At 35.4% G+C, this 22005-nt stretch overlaps 1 protein-coding gene, 1 long non-coding RNA gene and 2 other non-coding genes across 4 annotated transcripts; 3 read left to right on the forward strand and 1 right to left on the reverse strand.

Moving 5' to 3' along the window:
* The first annotated feature begins 1081 nt into the window (after positions 1-1081).
* Positions 1082-3517, forward strand: LOC149694564 (supervillin-like). Its single transcript, XM_089867417.1, has 8 exons — positions 1082-1426; positions 1508-1613; positions 1688-1895; positions 2433-2566; positions 2622-2777; positions 2844-2999; positions 3072-3355; positions 3431-3517. Exons 1-8 carry the CDS (start codon positions 1265-1267, stop codon positions 3515-3517), a joined length of 1293 nt encoding a protein of 430 aa, XP_089723543.1. The 5' UTR covers positions 1082-1264.
* Positions 3518-4813: 1296 nt separating this feature from the next.
* Positions 4814-6012, reverse strand: LOC149694565 (uncharacterized). Its single transcript, XR_016382474.1, has 3 exons — positions 5828-6012; positions 5529-5733; positions 4814-4946 (listed from the first exon to the last, which is right to left on the reverse strand). It is a non-coding gene; the product is annotated as an uncharacterized LOC149694565 (long non-coding RNA).
* Positions 6013-7303: 1291 nt separating this feature from the next.
* On the forward strand, positions 7304-7376 carry TRNAT-UGU (transfer RNA threonine (anticodon UGU)). The gene has a single exon. It is a non-coding gene; the product is annotated as a tRNA-Thr (tRNA).
* A 368-nt stretch (positions 7377-7744) lies between these two features.
* On the forward strand, positions 7745-7817 carry TRNAT-GGU (transfer RNA threonine (anticodon GGU)). Its single transcript has one exon. It is a non-coding gene; the product is annotated as a tRNA-Thr (tRNA).
* Positions 7818-22005: the final 14188 nt, after the last annotated feature.

A 22005-nucleotide genomic window follows, 5' to 3' on the forward strand; every position in this document is an offset into this window, starting at 1 on the left:
AGAGCTAAGCCTAAAGAACATGACGCGGCAAAATCTAAAAGCGATCATAATACTAAGCCTTAATATGAGGATGTTAAACCTAAAAATTAAGAAATTAAGGCTAAACTTGAGGATATTCTTACGAAAGATAAGGCTAAGCCTAAAGTGGATGACGCAACAAAATCTAAAGGTGATGAGAATACTAAGCCAAAATCTAAAATTGAAAAGGAAGTCAGTAAAAGTAGCGAAAGCGATAACTCTTCGGAAACTAGCGAATCTAGTGATAGTGAAGAAAGTAGTTCATAATTTTACAACCAAGGCTTAACGCTTAATTTATTCTGTCACCAAATATCATAGCGTTTTTACTGCTTTGTAAACATACTTCAAAATAATTAAATTAGATAACCTCTTTGGTATATATTCCAAAATAAAACGTGATATTTATATTGCAGTAGTTTTAACCCAAAGTATTTGGCTATAAACCCCTCTAAAGTCCTTATACTTTTGCTTTATTATATACTTTTGGTATCTTTGATTTCTATCTCTGTATGTCTATACTATTTCTGCTTTTTTCACTTTCTTTTAAGTTTTCTTAAACTTGAAATGTATTTCTTTCTTTCTATGAGAGGGGGGCGGGCAGAAAACACTTTTTGTTTTTAAAGTTATATAAATCTCAATTTGAAATACACGAGATTAAGGATGGACTTCATTTTAATTAGTCTATTTAAAAAATAAGGCACGCTGTAGTTCTAATTTAATTTAATTAACTTTATTTAATATACTAATTAATTAATGTCGCTTTTTTGTATTTGTTATGTCTAAAGCCTTTCTTGTTTTTAAAGCTTACGTCTTCGCGGCCATGTTGTTTGCAAACGCAATTTTAGACTTTTTAAAAAGTAGGCTTAACAAAAATGAAATCAAGTAGCTAGCCAAGGCTTAACGAACGTATCTCTATTCTAACCATAAACTAGCTTTATTAACATTTTCATTAACCAAACCTTTTGGCCGCCCATAAAAGACGGAATCCATCGCGGACTTGAAAGCTTTTGACGCCAGCGAAATGTTCAATTGGCAACCGGAAGAACCGGACTTGTGTTTGGAAGCGAGTCATCTAGGCCGAGGCTTAGAGTATTACGACGAGGAGGAACGGAGAAACTTTGAAATTGTCACGAAATCTGTCGACGTTTGGCACATATTGGAATACGAACGCCAGCGACTGGTCCCCGAGAGCCACGGACAGTTCCATTGCGGTGACACTTACGTCGTACGATGGAATTACACCTTGATGCATATTGGTCGCGATTTTCACGGGAACGTTTCTAAACATTCTTTCACGGGTCGAAGTCGTTGTGCCTATTTCTTTTGGCAAGGAAAGAATTCTAGAATCACCGAGAAAGGCGCCTCTGCTCTCATGACCGTTGAGCTTGACGAAGAACGAGGTCCTCAAGTAAGTACTCGCGAGTTCCTACTCTATTCATTTTGCCACCGCGTGTATTCATCCGCGTTTTGTTTGCCTTTAACAAATAAGGTTCGAGTGGTCCAAGGGAAAGAATCGCCGTGTTTTTTAAACGTGTTTGAAGGTCGAATGGTGGTGTACTTGGGCGAACGGGAATGCGCCGAAACTAACACTCCAGGTAAATATCGGGTCATTGCGTGTTGAAGTTCGTTACGTAAGTATACGTATTGAGGGACGATCTATTTTGTTCAGGACCTTGGAAATTGTTTATGGTTCGTGGTGAATTTCCGTCCGAGGCTACGCTAGTCGAGGTCAACAATGGCTGTCAATCGCTGAGAAGTCGAGGCAGTTTCGTATTGGTCAATGTCCAAACTGGAATTATATTTCAATGGCACGGTTCCAAGTGTCACGGGAAAACCAAGAAAGTTGCCGATAAGGCCGTGGAAAACATTTTGGACAAGTAAGTTGATATTTTAATAATAAAAGTCATCTTCTTCCTCCGACCGATCTTATTCTCTTATCAGGCCACGTTGCTATATTATTTGTTAAATTGCGCGTAATTAAACAAGGGCTAATTAATTAATGTGTTCACGAAGCACTTATCTGACGTTAGTGTAAATTTTAAAAGATTTCACCGTGAGGGAGACGAGGTATACCTAATTTTGTATTTCCCCGTCATTAGCTCGTTTTTGCAATCAAATGTCAAACCCTAAATACGCTCTAAATCTAAAATTTGGAGTGCCGACTTACAGGGGTAAAACTAATAATGTATTTCCTAAGGGCCCCTGTAGAACGTTTACCCGCAATACACCGGTGTACGATGTTTATAATTTGTTATAAAATCTTATTTTACGAACTTCTGTACTAATTGAATCGGTTTTAGGATTAAATTTGAAACCCTATTTACGCTTCAAGATAGGAAATGGAGGGTTTAGGAATTAGTGGAAATTATAACACACTAGCGAGTCGTTTAGTATAGATGAACGCATTTTACTAGACCGGAAGAAATGATGTTCTCGCAGCACTTGGAAAAGTTTGTCATCAAGGTGACAGAGGAGGGACAAGAAACGAAGGAATACTGGTCGGCCATTGGTGGAAAGAAAAGGAGGAACTATTTTTCACTGTCTAAAAGTAACTATACGTGCGCCTTAGCTTAGTCCTGTAGGTTAATGTCCACCCCAATTAGGCATTCTGTCTTACGACTACACTCCGCGACTCTTTCGAATGACGAGTATCAACGGAGTGTTCGAAGCCAGCGAGATATTTTGTTCTTACGGGACGACGAAGCACGCGTGCGCTTATCCCTTTTTACAGAGTGACATTTACGGAGTACCCCAGCCTGGTACGTAGCCGATTGAAGAAGCTCTCATGGGCCAGGGGCAAAATTGATTGTTTCGTTTTGTTTCAGCATTGTTCCTACTGGACAACAATTCCGAGATATTTTTATGGCAAGGTTGGTGGCCCGAGGGTGAAGAGACGATGAATGTCGCCACCGGATCAGCCAATCACAGGTTTAATATGGATAGAAGATGCGCCATGGAGACGACGCTCGAATATTGTCGAGGTAGCTAAAAAAAAATAATTTAAGACGACTTAACGAATGCGCGAGACTCTTAATGTTAATTTTTAATTGCAGTCGCGAATGAGTTGAAGCCGCCGAAAGCCTACGTCATTCACGCTGGTCGCGAACCGTTAGTTTTCACAAACTTATTTCCCGAATGGGAAACTGTCCAAGAAGTTGTTCGGGTCAGTTCCCAGAATGAAGCCCTTTCGAAGCAAAGGCATCCGTGTCTCGTTAAAGACGTTCTTGGGAAGCTGGATCGCAAATACTACAAGTTGGACGAACTGAGAGCGCAACCTTTACCGGAAGGCGTCAATGCATCCAACTTGGAAGTTTATTTGGACGATAATGACTTTTTCGTAAGTAAAAGCCTGACAATTAGGGTATTTTTTTATTTTTTGGAATAGGGTTAATTTCGAATTGGTGTTTTTCAGAATGTGTTTCAAATGTCAAAAGACGAGTTTAATAACTTGGCGTCCTGGAAACGAACCAACTTGAAGAAAGAGGCTCAATTGTTTTAAGTTGAACCAGCTACTTTTATAATAATAATAATAAAAATATAAATATAATAATAATATTACGCGTGGGTTTTTGTTAAAGTTCGCACGTGCTAGTCAAATTAATTTAAACATTAACTTTTAATATTTTTTACATTTTAGTGAAAAGAAATTTATGAGAAATCATTTCGATGTTGTTGCGTAATTATTCAAATACTTCTTAAGCCTAATTAATTAGCTAAACGAGTGAGAGAGTGGGTTAGCTAAACGAGTGACGAGGTGGGTGAGCTAAACGAGTTAGAGGTGAGAGAGTGGGTTAGCTAAACGAGTTAGAGGTGACAGAGTGGGTTAGCTAAACGAGTGGGAAGGTGAGTTAGCTAAACGAATGAGATAGTGGGTTAGCTAAACGAGTGACAACTTGACAAGGTGCGTTAGATAAACGAGTGAGAAGTTTGTTATCTAAACGAGTCAGAAAATGGGCTAGCTCAACTGGTAAAAGAGTAATTTATTGCGTTTAATGCTATTTTATTGTTTTTCATGCTGTTTTATTGTGTTTTGATGCTGATTTATTGGGTTTAATGCTGCTTTGTCGTGATTTTATGCTATTTTATGGTGTTTCATGCTGTTTTATTGTGTTTTATTGCGTTCTATTTTGTTTTAATGTTATTTTATGGTTTTTCATACTGTTTTATTGTTTTCGCAATTTTATTGTGTTTTTATGCTATTTTAGTGTGTTTAATGCAGTTTTATTGTGTTTAATGCTGTTCTGTCGTGTTTCATGCTGTTTTATTGTGTTTATATTGTGTTTTATGCTATTAAATTGTGTTTTATGCTGTTTTAAAGTGTTTCATGCTGTTTTATTGTGTTTTTTTGTGATTAATGCTATTTTAATGTTTTTCAATGACAGAAATGGCGTGTTTTCTTCCTTTTATTTATCTCTGAAGGGGCGGGAATGAGAGAGAGAGCCCTATTTATTTGTGGGGTCGGATACTTTTGGTCTTTATATTTCTATTTTATTTCTGTGCTAATTATCGTAAAAAGTCAAAGTTTTTCCACAATACCTGACGATCATTTAAATTTTAAGCTTCCTTGGCGCAAAGTTTAGGGCGTTCGGCTGTTATCCGAAAGGTTGGAGGTTCAAGGCCACGCGGGAGCATTGGTGTGAAGTTTTATAAGTAACGTAAAAAATCAAGGTTTTTCCATGATACCTGACGATAATTTAATATCTAAGCTTTCGTGGCGCAAAGGTTAGGGTGTTAGGCTGTTAAAGGAAAAGTTGGTCGTTGGAGCTCACCCGTTAGCGTTGGTTTGATCTTTTATAAGTAACGTAAGAAGTCCAAGTTTTCCCAAGGTACCTGATGACCATTTATTTTCGAAGCTTCCTTGTAGCAATGATTAGCGCGTTCGGCTGTTACCCAAAAGTTTGGTGGATCGAGCTTGGAAGAGGGAAGTACTGGAATGGAAAATACGATACCTCTAACATAAGCCGTACGTACCCAGGCGCGGGACAGGAGGGGGGCGAATTTGGCTGAACGTCAGTCTGTAGCGGCACCTAGTGTTGAAATTTATTCTTATTTTGTGAAATTCGTCTGCTTTTTTCAGTTTCGACAAAAATAAAGTCAGTGACGGGCGGGCCGCGGGAGGCACGGTTTAGGCTAACTTTTCTCTTCCAATGTTTAGCAACGCGCAATTCGCAACGGTTTTTATTATTTTGACTCTGTTTAGTTATGGGGAAGTACTGCTGTTACATTAATTGTAAAAGTGACTTCCGATATAATAAAAATATAAATAAAGAGTACTTCCCTCTTCCAAGCCTGAACGTTCGCCATAAAAATAAAAGTACTTTTACTTCAAAATTACTCTTAAAGGTGGCAGCACTATATGACGTTCAACCAATTGCGCAATTCCGTGTCCCGAGCTTGGGTACCGCAAGATTTCCCTTCCAGTTACTTCCCTCTTCCAAGGATCGAGCCCACCCGGGAACTGTTGTGAAGTCTAAGATGTAACGTAAAAAGTAAATGTTTTTCCACAATACCTGACGATCATTTAAATATTAAGGTTCCTTGGCGCAAAGTTTAGGGCGTTCGGCTGTTATCCGAAAGGTTGGAGGTTCAAGGCCACCCGGGACTCGAGCTTTGGAGTGAAGTTTTATAAGTAACGTAAAAAGTCAAAGTTTTTCCACAATACGTGACGATCAATCTTTTGCAAAGCTTCCGAGGAGCAATAGTTAGCGCTTTCGGCTGTTAAACGAAAGGCTGGTGGTTAGAGCCCACCCGAGAGCGGTGTTGTGACGTCTCACATGTAACGTAAAAAGTCATAGTTTTACCGCAGTACCTGACAATCATGTAATTTCTAAGCTTCTTTGGCGTGATGATTAGCGCGTTCGGCTGTTAACTGAAAGGTTGGTGGTTCAAGCCCACCCGGGTGCAATGTTGTGAAGTTTTATAAGTAACGTAAAAAGTCCAAGTTTTCCCGCAGTACCTGATGACCATTTAATTTCAAAGCTTCTATGTAGCGCGTTCGGCTGTTACCCAAAAGTTTGGTGGTTCGAGCAAACCCAAGAACATTGTTGAGCAGTCTCAGATGTAACGTAAAAAGTCAAAGTTTTTCCACAGTACCTGACGACCATGTACTTTCTAAGCTTCCTTCGCGTGATGATTAGCGCTTTCGGCTGTTATCCGAAAGGTTGGAGGTTCGAGCCCACCCGTGAGCTTTGGAGTGAAGTTTTACAAGTAACGTAAAAAGTCAATTTTTCCACAATATCTAACGATCATTTAATTTTTAAGCTTCCTTGGCGTAATGGTAAGCGCATTCGGCTGTTACTGAATGGTTGGCGGTTCGAGCCCACCCGGGAGCGTTGGTGTGAAGTTTTATAAGTAACGTAAAAATTTACAGTTTTTCTACAATAACTGACGATCATTTAATTTCTAAGCGTCCGTGGCACAAAGGTTAGCACGTTCGGCTTTTAACCGAAAGTTTGGTGGATCGAGCCCACCCGGGAACGTTGTAGGGAAGATTTATAAGAGACGTAAAAAGTCAAAGTTTTTCCACAGTACCTGACAATCATGTAATTTCTAAGCTTGGCGTGATGATTAGCTCGTTCGGCTGTTAACTGAAAGGTTGGTGGTTCAAGCCCACGCGGGAGCGTTGTTGTGAAGTTTTATAAGTAACGTAAAAAGTCCAAGTTTTCCCGCAGAACGTGATGACCTTTTAATTTCAAAGCTTCTGTGTAGCAATAATTAGCGCGTTCGGCTGTTACCCAAAAGTTTGGTGGTTCGAGCCCACCCAAGAACGTTGTTGAGAAGTCTCATGTGTAACGTAAAAAGTCAAAGTTTTTCCACAATACCTGAGGACAATTTAATTTCAAAGCTTCCGTGGCACAATGGTTTGCGCCTTCGGCAGTTAACCGAAAGTGTGGTGGTTTCGAGCCCACCCGGGAACGTAGTTTTGAAGTCTCAGATGTAACGTAAAAAGTCAAAGTTTTTCCACAGTACCTGACGACCATGTAATGTCTAAGCTTCCTCACCGTGATGATTAGCGCGTTCGGATGTTACCCAAAAGTTTGGTGAAACGAGCCCACCCGGGAACTTTGTTGTGAAGTCTCAGATGTAACGTAAAAAGTAAAAGTTTTTCCACAATACCTGACGATAATTTAATTTCTAAGCTTTCGTGGCGCAAAGTTTAGCGCGTTCGGCTGTTAACCGAAAGGCTGGCGGTTGGATGCCACCCGGGATCATTGTTGTGATGTCTCAGATTTAACATAAAAAGTCAAAGTTTTTCCACAATACCTGACGATTATTTAATGTCTAAGCTTCCGTGGCGCAATGGTCAGCGGGTTTGGCTTGTAACCAAAAGGTTGGTGGTTCGAGGCCACCCGGGAGCGATATTGTGAAGTCTTGAAAGTAACGTAAAAAGTCACAATTTTTCGACAATACTTAACGACCATTTAATTTTTAAGCTTCCTTGGCTTAATGGTAAGCGCCTACGGCTGTTAACCGAAAGGCTGGCGGTTCGAGCCTACCCGTGAGAGTTGTTGTGAAGTCTTGAAAGTAACGTAAAAAATCACAATTTTTCGACAATTCCTGACGACCATTTAATTCTTAAGCTTCCTTGGCGTAATGGTAAGCGCGTTCGGCTGTTACCCGAAAGGTTGGCGGTTCGAGCCCACCCGGGAGCGTTGTAGAGAAGTTTTGTAAGTAAGGTAAAAAGTCAAAATTTTTCCACAATACCTGAGGACCATTTAATTTCAAAGCTTCCGTGGCGCAATGGTTAGCGCTTTCGGCTGGTAACCGAAAGGCTGGTGGTTAGAGCCCACCCGAGAGCGGTGTTTTGACGTCTCAGATGTAACGTAAAAAGTCAAAGTTTTTCCACAGTACCTGATGACCATGTAATTTCAAAGCTTCCGTGGCGCAATGGTTAGCGCCTTCGGCAGTTAACCGAAAGTTTGGTGGTTTGAGCCCACCAGTGGTCACATAATACAGTGAATTTTTCGACAGCTAGGAATATTGTTTTAGCCTCCTCTTTGTCAAATTGTAATAAAATACAATTCAAGATGGTCTTGGAACAGTTTGTAGGTCAAAAAGTACCTTCAAAAGCAATGAGTGGTTTTTATATTGATCAGAAGAGAATTAGTGTTTTTAACATATACTTTGGTGGTGATTATAATATATCTTTCCGCAAAACCCAAAATGACTGTTTTCCTTGGACTTTTTTGAATTAAGTTGACTTCGGTGTCAGTCAGATTTAGTAGAACTTATTTTTTCTTTAGAAATGCCTTTCTGTAATTTCTAGATTTAAAGTTCGAATTAAAGCCTTTACTCATAGCATTTTTCGAATTCAAAACGTCAAACAATCAGTGGAAGTCCAAGAGAGGAAGGATATGTCGAAGGTATCGAGACATAAATAATAACGGTAAAAAATTCTATCTTTCTATCCATGAATGTTTTAAACTTCAATGTTGGGCCGGCCACTTTCTTGGAATACTGGATACAGCCTTCTCCATAAAAGTCCATACCCTTCGATACAGAGCTTATAATAGTTTGCGCTGCCAAGTTTACTTTCAATTTTTGGCTTTTAAAATATATGTGAAATTTTAAAAGCTTATTTTAAGCTTATTTACCATGGTTAAACCCTCGTAATCCTGTAGCTATGTAAGATGGAGACATATACCAAGCCAATACGCTAAATAAATACGCAATGTTTATTATATAAAGAAAAGAGTTGATTTTTTCTTCTTCGCCCGTGCGTTGGTTAGAAAAACACCATAGTGCTCCCATAAATTTCTCAAAAGTTTCTGCATGTGGCATGCGTCTAGAGCAATTTATACCTTCTCACTAGTATCTGCTGAATGGTGTAAAATAACTTAGAAACAGTGTACACATAGAGTAAAGGCTAAAGAAAAAAGACAAAATAATATAGTACCAGGGTTCGGGAAATGCTCTGTATGACATCTTTTGAGATTATTACTCCAAGTAATTGAACCGTTGTGAGGTTACTTTTCAGCCCATCACAACCAAGAGCGATACATTTAGCCCCAATTTAGTGTATATTGAAAACACACTCTGTTACCAGAGTTTTCAACATGGAGCTGGGGGTTCCATGAACCAGGAAATAGCCAACTGGCATTTTCCAATGTGCATTTATAGCAACAGCTATAAAAACTAGGGCTGATGTTGCGATCTCGTCAGAGTCTTGAGCTCAATGGCCTAACCCCAAGTTAACATAGCCGGAAAATTCTTTTTCTGTCCATTCCGTATGTTTTTTAAAAGACATTTCATCCAAAGAGAGCGTTTTCAATATTGGATGTTTTGATTTTTCCACCTCAGATTTGATAAACCCGAAGCTTACAGTAGAGAGCCCGGGTTGGCCATCAATTTTATTTGTCCATTCACCCAAAGTTTTGGATGGGGCAAACAGAACGGTTTCCTTAAAAATGCATACACTTTAGGCGAATAGAAGTGGACAGTCATGGCAAAGCTTCGAATTTCTTGAGTATACTTTTGCTTGGTTTTTACCTCTCCGAGTGACGTATGTCACGGAGAGGTTTTAAATTCGACGTGTCTGTGTGTCTGTCTGAATGTTCTTACACCCACGTGACCGCGTTCGCAGTTTGCAAATCGGAGCAAAGGTGTTTTCAATTCCCGGACCGCATTTACAGCTCCCGGATATTGTGTTCCACTTACAGGGTATAAAATCTTGTATCTCACAGACCGAACGGTGATTTTTTCATAATTTAATTACACTTGACGTACGAAAACTACTTTTTCTAATTCTTTAGGCGTCATTAAATTAACTTCGTTTAAAACATTAACTCGATTAAAAAAACTGTATGTCCCCAGATGTACATTAAAAAGACGGCCAAGTTCCCCACATTTTAAAATGGGACCAACGTTACATATAATGTAAATTTCATCATAATTATCAATATTTTAATTAAAAAAAGTGAATAAAAATGAATTTTGAAAACATATATTTTAAGGACCCCACTTGTCCGTTGAAATGACAGCGAAGGTCCCCACTTGTAAAATTTTCGAGTTTTAAAAAATATCTTCAAATACTTGAAGGAAACATAAAGATCCTATTTCGTAAATTTCATCATAATAATCAGTATTTTAATTACAAAAGTATAATATACATGTAATTAGAAAATGTGTGTATAAAAGACCCCACTTGTCTGTTGAAATGACAGCGAAGATCCCCACTTGTAAATTTGTCAAGTGTGAAAAATTATCTTCAAATACTTGACACTAATTCAAAATCTAAAAATTTATACACAAATGTCCCCAGATATAAGGTAGGAAGACGGTTTAGGTCCCGACTTGTAAACCTGAAATTAGCTCAAAACTTAACTGTTAAGCTAGAAATAGGACTGATTACTTAAATTTCATTCTGATTATCAATATTTTAGCTATAAAATTAAAATATACATGAAATTTGAAAATGTGTGTTTAAAACACCCCACTTGTCTGTTGAAATGACAGTGAAGGTCCCCACTTGTAAATTTATCGAGTGTGAAAAATGAAATTGAAATACTTGATGGAACCATATAGGCTTCGACACTAGTACAAAATCTAATAATTTATACACAAATGTCCCCAGATATAAGGTTGGAAGACGGTTAAGGTCCCCACTTGTAAACCTGAAATTAGCTCAACACTTAAGTGTTAAGCTAGAAATAGGTCAAATACCAAAATTTCATTATAATAATCAATATTTTAACTATGAAATTATAATATACATGAAATTAGAAAAGTGTGTTTAATATACCCCACTCGTCTGTTGAAATACCTAAAACAATCTTATAGGGTTTGACACAAATTCAAAATCGAAGTGTTTGTTAAGAATTCTCCTCAAATATATGGGGAGGAATTTATAGATTTCGTCTGCTTGGAATCTTTAACAGCCGTGTTCTGGGTCTTTCTGCGTCAATTAGTGGGGGCAGGTGTAGAAGTCGTCACTCGTGACGTCATGCATAATGTATATTGACATTAACCTGATAATGACATGGCTAAAATCCTACTCTGAGATTCCCTATTAGCACCGAACCCTAATGTAAACAAATTCACTTTGCGTGTGCTGAACGAGTAAACCATGGGTTGCATATACTTTTTAAGTTTTAATTTATGGAGTTTAAATTGAGGTTCGTCTTAAGTCAATGCCTAACTTTCTCTTTAAGCTCCATTTTCACCATTCTTAATATTTTTATTTTTTGGTTTTAATGGCTAAACATTTGTTGATAACAGAAGAAGTTTTTTGTGTAAGAGTATGAGTTATTAAGTCTTTGCGAGAAGAGGATTTATTTTGTTGTTTGATAGATTAGATTCATTTTTCCTGTGGTTTTATTGATTTGAATGGCGAGGAAGGTTTTTTGTAAATAAATTTTTAAACCGTTCGATGGCAACTTATTATGATTATTCGATATATACTCTGTTCCAGCATTGGTTATCAGCACAAGCCAAACTAGGTCTCTATGTAACGACGAACAAATATTTTTTTCAGTATAAATAGTTTTCACACATGGAGAATTCATACCATTTACACCAGGAGACCGGGCTATCTGGCGGACAAAAACCCGTCTGCTTTTACCTCCTTGTGTAAATGGTATGAATCCTCCATGTGTGAAAACTATGTATACAGAATATCGCGTTTTAAAATCCTAAATATTAGTATTGCTTTCTTCTGTTGGCAGTACGCAAAAACCTACCTCACATAGAGACCTAGCATTGCGCGTACTGACAACCGAAGCTGGAACAGTGTATATATCGCATCAGCTGCCGTCGGAGATAAGGAGTAGAGCGAGGGGTCGGACGTTTTGGATAAAATGTACAGGATTTTGAAATACAATTTGATTTCTTCGGGTATCGTTTGATTTAGTCGGATTTTGTTTCATTTCAAGATTCGATAAAATCCCAAGGATTTTGTCAGATTTTCCCCGTGATTCCCCGTGATTTCTACGGATTTTGAGGTATTTCCTGTGATTTCCACGGATTTTGAAACTATTTCTTGGATTTCGTGAATTTTGTAATGGATTTTGCGAATTCTTTACTGATTTTGTGATTTATTTGTTTATTTTTTTATTCTGTTATTTCGTTACCGATTTTTTGATTTCGTTATTTCGTTACTGATTTCGTGATTTCGTTATTTCGTTATTGATTTTGTGATTTCGTTACTGATTTTATTTGTGAGATTTCGAAATCAGCGAAATAAGTTTAAATTGTTGCCGGATTTGTGATTTTGTTAATTTTTTCGGATTTCTTAAGTTGGATTTCGTGAATGACCGACCCCTCGGAGTCGCCTATCCTATAGCGAGAAAACAATTTTTCTCACGCGTTTATGATTTCCCAACAAAACGAGAGGAGAGAGTCTGGTCTGGTTGTCATCCATTATGACAGTGCAGATAATGTGGGGGAGAATTATACACTTTCTGTTTTGTTCTGCCAACTACTGTAGGTTCTTTACATGTACATGAAGGAAACAGATGGAAATCGGGTTTGGGGTAGGAGGGGTGTTCAAAGACTGGTAAAAAAGGAGACAGAAGTAGATTACCGTGGCGCGAAAACTTTATTTTTGAATTTCGGCTCTAATTTCCAGAAATCTTATGGTTGAAATGTATTTATTATTATCTGGGAGAGTTTCTAATTGCGTTTGATAAGGCTAAATACGTTTAAAATTATATTAACGGCTTGTTGAAAATAAAATTTAACATAGAGTCGTAGCAGTAAGTTCATTTACTTCTGACGAGAAAATCTACGTGATGAATTGTAGGCGGATTTATATATAATGATAATTCATGAAAGGGATAAAATAGTTCCGATAACAGAGACAGATAGCATCACTTGACGTGGGGCCTTTGGGACTTGGGCTTAATTTATTTTTAAAAGTGGACAAGCAAATTTCCTCTTCGGTTCTCTTTGGTACGTTTTGGGTTTCTCAACCGAAGGTTTACGAATAATTAAACACGTGGACGTGGTCACGTGGTACACTGCAGGCTTGTGTTATATGATTTTAGAGTCGCGTACAAGCAAAGTGTCTCTCTGTTGAAAAGAAGAATTAATTGTTGCAACTAATTGGAAGAATTATGGGTTTAATATAGCTTCTGGAAGGCTTCTAGTCTGTTCGCAAATATTTTGGAATTCCCTCGCAATATGTTAATTTTGGACTAATTACACAAATTTAACATAATCCTGATTAAATAAAGGGTCGTTTAAATGAAAACTGGTTCCAAGCATAATTTGAATTACCGCAGACATTTGTGAGATATCAAGGTTATATTTATTACTTTAGGATCGCGAATCATTCTCAAATGAGAAAACCATAAGGATGCCAGCTAATCCACCTCATGGTGGATTGAAAATACTAGTAAGTAATAATTCGAATTCATAATAAATTAGGCAAATTCAATCGTTTAAATAGTTTTTAAAGCCATAGTTAATTACTCGAGACTCAATCGCCACTCAGTGCCTAGAGATGGAAAGTTCAAACAGAGAGCTTCGAACGGTATGAGTCGTAGGATTTAAAAGGATTGTAATAAATGCTGGCGCGATTTATCTATTATGAATCATTGAGGATCCTATCTTTGTTTTCTATTATATTTTCACTCTGGAACGTCTAGAAGTACAGTTCTAAATGAATAGACACAAAGGGTAGAAACACTTTGTTTCAATCGTATTAGAGAGTGTAATTTAAATATTGTTCAAATTACAAGGGAGGTTAATTAAAAGAACTAAGACAATTTTAAAGCAAAATATTTAGTGGTTACAAATAATTTTCTTTTCAAGCCATTTGTTATTTTGAAATATGGATAAATTTAGGAATGAAAACACCGTTATAAAGAAATTTGTTATAAATAAGTAACACAACGTTATTAAAATACAATGCCGAACCAATTCTTCTCGAATTTCTTGGCAATATCATTCGTATTTAGCTTCTTTAAAATCTCTAGTCTTAATTTGATCTGTTCTAGCATCACAGAATTAATAAAGATTTCTTTTATTGGGCTGTAATAACAAAACGCTTCAATAGTAGACAAATTTCAGCGCAATCGCTCTTGTGAAAACTGTTTGCATCTTTCAAAATCACAAAAAATATCCGAATACTTCTAATATATTAATTTCTTGCCTAGCTATGCTAATTAGCTGGGAACAAAATAATTACAATTAGCAGTAAGAAAAATGTTTTAAACTAATTAGTTAGCTAATTATTAATTTGACATAAACTAATTAAAACCAATAAGAAATTAGTCAATTATTTATCAACTAATTAATTTCAATTACAAATTTCTAATTAATTACCTGTATAATTAAGGTCAAAAAATTAACCGTAAGTAAAAAATAACACCATGAAAGTGCCCATGGACTTCCTACTCCGCCTTTGGTTGTGCATTTATTGTTTTCGATAAAGGGGTATGAAAGCCTAACATGTATTATTCTCGAGAAATGAGAAAAGCCTCGAAACTTCCATCATGCTAAATTTAGTTTCATTTCATATTTTTTTTCTCGCCACTGTTCCTAAAACGGGCTCCGGAGTTTTAAATCCATGCGCACTGCTATTAATTCAAGAGGGAAAAATCATGATCGAAATACGGGAGTTACGATTTACGAAAGAGTCATAGTTTTCACTGCGAAACCAGGGAGAGAAAGGGAGAAGCCGCCTAATGCTAACAGAACTCGTATCTAGCGGGTAGGGGTTGAAAACGGGGGTATGAAATACTATGTTCTCTCTCTCTCTACCTTGGGTCATTCGGTGGATCATTGAGCATGCGCGAATAGTCGCTACATGAGATAAAAACTTTGGATTTTGCGCAGTAGCGCTCGCGGTGGCCCGGGCGATACTACCCCCGTTGGCTGGAAAATTTACTTCCCCCAGCCAAAAGAGAGACACCTCGCGCTATTCACGCGGCATCTCCCTTTGTCTCCCTGGCGAAACGGAGAGAGGAAACAGTGGGTGGGTTAACAATTTTGTTCCCCCCTCACTACTAGTAGTGGGACGCATTCTCTCCCGTTTAGATGAAACTCGATTTTTTACTACAAATCGGCGAAAGAGATTAATTGAAAATCCAATTGGCTAATAAGCCAAAACTAAATCTAATTAATTTTAAAATAGATAAATGCCTTTCCGATGCACACTTATTTATTATAATTATTTCTCAATTAGCTCTAAATTAATTAAAATTCAATTACCATTTTCAATTAGTGAAAATGCCAATTAATTAGATTTTTAAATAGCTAACTAATTAATTAGCACAGCTCGGATTTCTTGTATCTCTTTCCCCCGAGTAAAGTCTATGTTTAGCAACTATACTCAGAGTTTGAGCGGTATCTCTTTCCCCCGAGTAAAATCTTTGTTTAGCAACTATACTCAGAGTTTGAGCGAAATCTCAAGAATTCTCGGTTTGGAAATCATCAATATATTTTTGACGATTCATCATTTTCTCATTTAGGGTAAAAACTGACATACATTTCTCACGTAATTACCTTGATATTTCGGTGCTTCAGGAAAGTTGTGAGAGTCAACTAATAGAATAAATGGAAAAATTTCTTTAGTATTTTTTAACACTCAAAAAACTTACAAGTGGGGCCTTCACTGTCATTTCAACAAATACGTGGGGCCTTTAAAACAAAATTTTAAAATTTCATGTATATTATAATTTTATAGCTAAAATATTGATTATCAGAATGAAATTTAAGTAATCAGTCCTATTTCTAGCTTAACACTTAAGTTTTGAGCTGATTTCAGGTTTACAAGTGGGGACCTAAACAGTCTTCCAACCTTATAACTGGGGACATTTGTGTATAAATTATTAGATTTTGTACTAGTGTCGAAGCCTATATGGTTCCATCAGGTATTTCAATTTCATTTTTCACACTCAATAAATTTACAAGTGGGCACCTACACAGTCATTTCAACAGACAAGTGGGGTCTTTTAAACACACATTTTCTAATTTCATGTATATTTTAATTTTATAGTTTAAATATTGATTATTATAATGAAATTTAGGTAATCGGACCTTTTAAAGGCTTAACACTTAAGTTTTGAGCTGATTTCAGTTTTACAAGTGGGGACCTAAACCGTCTTCCAACCTTATATCTGGGGACATTTGTGTATAAATTATTAGATTTTGAATTAGTGTCGAAGCCTATATGGTTCCATCAGGTATTTCAATTTCATTTTTTCACACTCGATAAAATTACAAGTGGGGACCTTCACAGTCATTTCAACAGACAAGTGGGGTCTTTTAAACACACATTTTCTAATTTCATGTATATTTTAATTTTATAGTTTAAATATTGATTATTATAATGAAATTTAGTAAATCGGACCTTTTAAAGGCTTAACACTTAAGTTTTGAGCTGATTTCAGGTTTACAAGTGGGGACCTAAACCGTCTTCCAACCTTATATCTGGGGACATTTGTGTATAAATTATTAGGTTTTGAATTAGTGTCAAAGCCTATATGGTTCAATCAAGTATTTCAATTTCATTTTTCACACTCGATTAATTTACAAGTGGGGACCTTCACCGTCATTTCAACAGACAAGTGGGGTCTTTTAAACACACATTTTCTAATTTCATGTATATTTTAATTTTATAGTTTAAATATTGATTATTATAATGAAATTTAGGTAATCGGACCTTTTAAAGGCTTAACACTTAAGTTTTGAGCTGATTTCAGTGTTACAAGTGGGGACCTAAACCGTCTTCCAACCTTATATCTGGGGACATTTGTGTATAAATTATTAGATTTTGAATTAGTGTCGAAGCCTATATGGTTCCATCAGGTATTTCAATTTCATTTTTCACACTCGATAAAATTACAAGTGGGGACCTTCACAGTCATTTCAACAGACAAGTTGGGTCTTTTAAACACACATTTTCTAATTTCATGTATATTTTAATTTTATAGTTTAAATATTGATTATTATAATGAAATTTAGTAAATCGGACCTTTTAAAGGCTTAACACTTAATTTTTGAGCTGATTTCAGATTTACAAGTGGGGACCTAAACCGTCTTCCAACCTTATATCTGGGGACATTTGTGTATAAATTATTAGATTTTGAATTAGTGTCGAAGCCTATATGGTTCCATCAGGTATTTCAATTTCATTTTTCACACTCGATAAAATTACAAGTGGGGACCTTCACAGTCATTTCAACAGACAAGTGGGGTCTTTTAAACACACATTTTCTAATTTCATGTATATTTTAATTTTATAGTTTAAATATTGATTATTATAATGAAATTTAGTAAATCGGACCTTTTAAAGGCTTAACACTTAAGTTTTGAGCTGATTTCAGGTTTACAAGTGGGGACCTAAACCGTCTTCCAACCTTATATCTGGGGACATTTGTGTATCAATTATTAGGTTTTGAATTAGTGTCAAAGCCTATATGGTTCAATCAAGTATTTCAATTTCATTTTTCACACTCGATTAATTTACAAGTGGGGACCTTCACCGTCATTTCAACAGACAAGTGGGGTCTTTTAAACACACATTTTCTAATTTCATGTATATTTTAATTTTATGGTTTAAATATTGATTATTATAATGAAATTTAGGTAATCGGACCTTTTAAAGGCTTAACACTTAAGTTTTGAGCTGATTTCAGTGTTACAAGTGGGGACCTAAACCGTCTTCCAACCTTATATCTGGGGACATTTGTGTATAAATTATTAGATTTTGAATTAGTGTCGAAGCCTATATGGTTCCATCAGGTATTTCAATTTCATTTTTCACACTCGATAAAATTACAAGTGGGGACCTTCACAGTCATTTCAACAGACAAGTGGGGTTTTTTGAACACACATTTTCTAATTTCATGTATATTTTAATTTTATAGTTTAAATATTGATTATTATAATGAAATTTAGTAAATCGGACCTTTTAAAGGCTTAACACTTAAGTTTTGAGCTGATTTCAGGTTTACAAGTGGGGACCTAAACCGTCTTCCAACCTTATATCTGGGGACATTTGTGTATCAATTATTAGGTTTTGAATTAGTGTCAAAGCCTATATGGTTCAATCAAGTATTTCAATTTCATTTTTCACACTCGATTTATTTACAAGTGGGGACCTTCACCGTCATTTCAACAGACAAGTGGGGTCTTTTAAACACACATTTTCTAATTTCATGTATATTTTAATTTTATAGTTTAAATATTGATTATTATAATGAAATTTAGGTAATCGGACCTTTTAAAGGCTTAACACTTAAGTTTTGAGCTGATTTCAGTGTTACAAGTGGGGACCTAAACCGTCTTCCAACCTTATATCTGGGGACATTTGTGTATAAATTATTAGATTTTGAATTAGTGTCGAAGCCTATATGGTTCCATCAGGTATTTCAATTTCATTTTTCACACTCGATAAAATTACAAGTGAGGACCTTCACAGTCATTTCAACAGACAAGTGGGGTCTTTTAAACACACATTTTCTAATTTCATGTATATTTTAATTTTATAGTTTAAATATTGATTATTATAATGAAATTTAGTAAATCGGACCTTTTAAAGGCTTAACACTTAAGTTTTGAGCTGATTTCAGGTTTACAAGTGGGGACCTAAACCGTCTTCCAACCTTATATCTGGGGACATTTGTGTATAAATTATTAGATTTTGAATTAGTGTCGAAGCCTATATGGTTCCATCAGGTATTTCAATTTCATTTTTCACACTCAATAAATTTACAAGTGGGCACCTTCACAGTCATTTCAACAGACAAGTGGGGTCTTTTAAACACACATTTTCTAATTTCATGTATATTTTAATTTTATATTTTAAATATTGATTATTATAATGAAATTTAGGTAATCGGACCTTTTAAAGGCTTAACACTTAAATTTTGAGCTGATTTCAGGTTTACAAGTGGGGACCTAAACAGTCTTCCAACCTTATATCTGGGGACATTTGTGTATAAATTATTAGGTTTTAAATTAGTGTCTAAGCCTATATGGTTCAATCAAGTATTTCAATTTCATTTTTCACACTCGATAAATTTACAAGTGGGGACCTTCACCGTCATTTCAACAGACAAGTGGGGTCTTTTAAACACACATTTTCTAATTTCATGTATATTTTAATTATATAGTTTAAATATTGATTATTATAATGAAATTTAGGTAATCGGACCTTTTAAAGGCTTAACACTTAAGTTTTGAGCTGATTTCAGGTTTACAAGTGGGGACCTAAACAGTCTTCCAACCTTATATCTGGGGACATTTGTGTGTAAATTATTAGGTTTTAAATTAGTGTCAAAGCCTATATGGTTCAATCAAGTATTTCAATTTCATTTTTCACACTCGATAAATTTACAAGTGGGGACCTTCACCGTCATTTCAACAGACAAGTGGGGTCTATTAAACACACATTTTCTAATTTCATGTTTATTTTAATTTTATAGTTTAAATATTGATTATTATAATGAAATTTAGGTAATCGGACCTTTTAAAGGCATAACACTTAAGTTTTGAGCTGATTTCAGGTTTACAAGTGGGGACCTAAACAGTCTTCCAACCTTATATCTGGGGACATTTGTGTATAAATTATTAGGTTATAAATTAGTGTCAAAGCCTATATGGTTCAATCAAGTATTTCAATTTCATTTTTCACACTCGATAAATTTACAAGTGGGGACCTTCACCGTCATTTCAACAGACAAGTGGGGTCTATTAAACACACATTTTCTAATTTCATGTATATTTTAATTTTATAGTTTAAATATTGATTATTATAATGAAATTTAGGTAATCGGACCTTTTAAAGGCTTAACACTTAAATTTTGAGCTGATTTCAGGTTTACAAGTGGGGACCTAAACAGTCTTCCAACCTTATATCTGGGGACATTTGTGTATAAATTATTAGGTTTTAAATTAGTGTCAAAGCCTATATGGTTCAATCAAGTATTTCAATTTCATTTTTCACACTCGATAAATTTACAAGTGGGGACCTTCACCGTCATTTCAACAGACAAGTGGGGTCTTTTAAACACACATTTTCTAATTTCATGTATATTTTAATTTTATAGTTTAAGTATTGATTATCAGAATGAAATTTAAGTAATCAGTCCTATTTCTAGCTTAACATTTAAGTTTTGAGCTAATTTCAGGTTTACAAGTGGGGACCTAAACAGTCTTCCAACCTTATATCTGGGGACATTTGAGTATAAATTATTAGATTTTGTACTTGTGTCGAAGCCTATATGGATCCATCAGGTATTTCAATTTCATTTTTCACACTCGATAAATTTACAAGTAGGGACCTTCACCGTCATTTCAACAGACAAGTGGGGTCTTTTAAACACACATTTTCTAATTTCATGTATATTTTAATTTTATAGTTTTAATATTGATTATTATAATGAAATTTAGGTAATCGGACCTTTTATAGGCTTAACACTTAAGTTTTGAGCTGATTTCAGGTTTACAAGTGGGGACCTAAACAGTCTTCCAACCTTATATCTGGGGACATTTGTGTATAAATTATAAGGTTTTAAATTAGTGTCAAAGCCTATATGGTTCAATCAAGTATTTCAATTTCATTTTTCACACTCGATAAATTTACAAGTGGGGACCTTCACCGTCATTTCAACAGACAAGTGGGGTCTTTTAAACACACATTTTCTAATTTCATGTTTAGTTTAATTTTATAGTTTAAATATTGATTATCAGGATGAAATTTAAGAAATCAGTCCTATTTCTAGCTTAACACTTAAGTTTTGAGCTAATTTCAGGTTTACAAGTGGGGACCTAAACAGTCTTCCAACCTTATATCTGGGGACATTTGTGTATAAATTATTAGATTTTGTACTAGTGTCGAAGCCAATATGGTTCCATCAGGTATTTCAATTTCATTTTTCACACTCGATAAATTTACAAGTAGGGACCTTCACCGTCATTTCAACAGACAAGTGGGGTCTTTTAAACACACATTTTCTAATTTCATGTATATTTTAATTTTATAGTTTTAATATTGATTATTATAATGAAATTTAGGTAATCGGACCTTTTAAAGGCTTAACACTTAAGTTTTGAGCTGATTTCAGGTTTACAAGTGGGGACCTAAACAGTCTTCCAACCTTATATCTGGGGACATTTGTGTATAAATTATTAGGTTTTGAATTAGTGTCAAAGCCTATACGGTTCAATCAAATATTTCAATTTCATTTTTCACACTCGATAAATTTACAAGTGGGGACCTTCACCGTCATTTCAACAGACAAGTGGGGTCTTTTAAACACACATTTTCTAATTTCATGTATATTTTAATTATATGGTTTAAATATTGATTATTATAATGAAATTCAGGTAATCTGACCTTTTAAAGGCTTAACACTTAAGTTTTGAGCTGATTTCAGGTTTACAAGTGGGGACCTAAACAGTCTTCCAACCTTATATCTGGGGACATTTGTGTATAAATTATTAGGTTTTAAATTAGTGTCAAAGCCTATATGGTTCAATCAAGTATTTCAATTTCATTTTTCACACTCGATAAATTTACAAGTGGGGACCTTCACCGTCATTTCAACAGACAAGTGGGGTCTTTTAAACACACATTTTCTAATTTCATGTATATTTTAATTTTATAGTTTAAATATTGATTATCAGATTGAAATTTAAGTAATCAGTCCTATTTCTAGCTTAACATTTAAGTTTTGAACCAATTTCAGGTTTACAAGTGGGGACCTAAACAGTCTTCCAACCTTATATCTGGCGACATTTGTGTATAAATTATTAGGTTTTAAATTAGTGTCAAAGCCTATATGGTTCAATCAAGTATTTCAATTTCATTTTTCACACTCGATAAATTTACAAGTGGGGACCTTCACAGTCATTTCAACAGACAAGTGGGGTCTTTTAAACACACATTTTCTAATTTCATGTATATTTTAATTTTATAGTTTAAATATTGATTATCAGAATGAAATTTAAGTAATCAGTCCTATTTCTAGCTTAACACTTAAGTTTTGAGCTAATTTCAGGTTTACAAGTGGGGACCTAAACAGTCTTCCAACCTTA

The sequence above is a fragment of the Phalangium opilio genome, unplaced genomic scaffold (assembly GCF_054372755.1).
Source record: "Phalangium opilio isolate 3A_F unplaced genomic scaffold, DU_Popi_V2 ptg000022l_1, whole genome shotgun sequence".
Lineage (NCBI taxonomy): Eukaryota > Metazoa > Arthropoda > Arachnida > Opiliones > Phalangiidae > Phalangium > Phalangium opilio.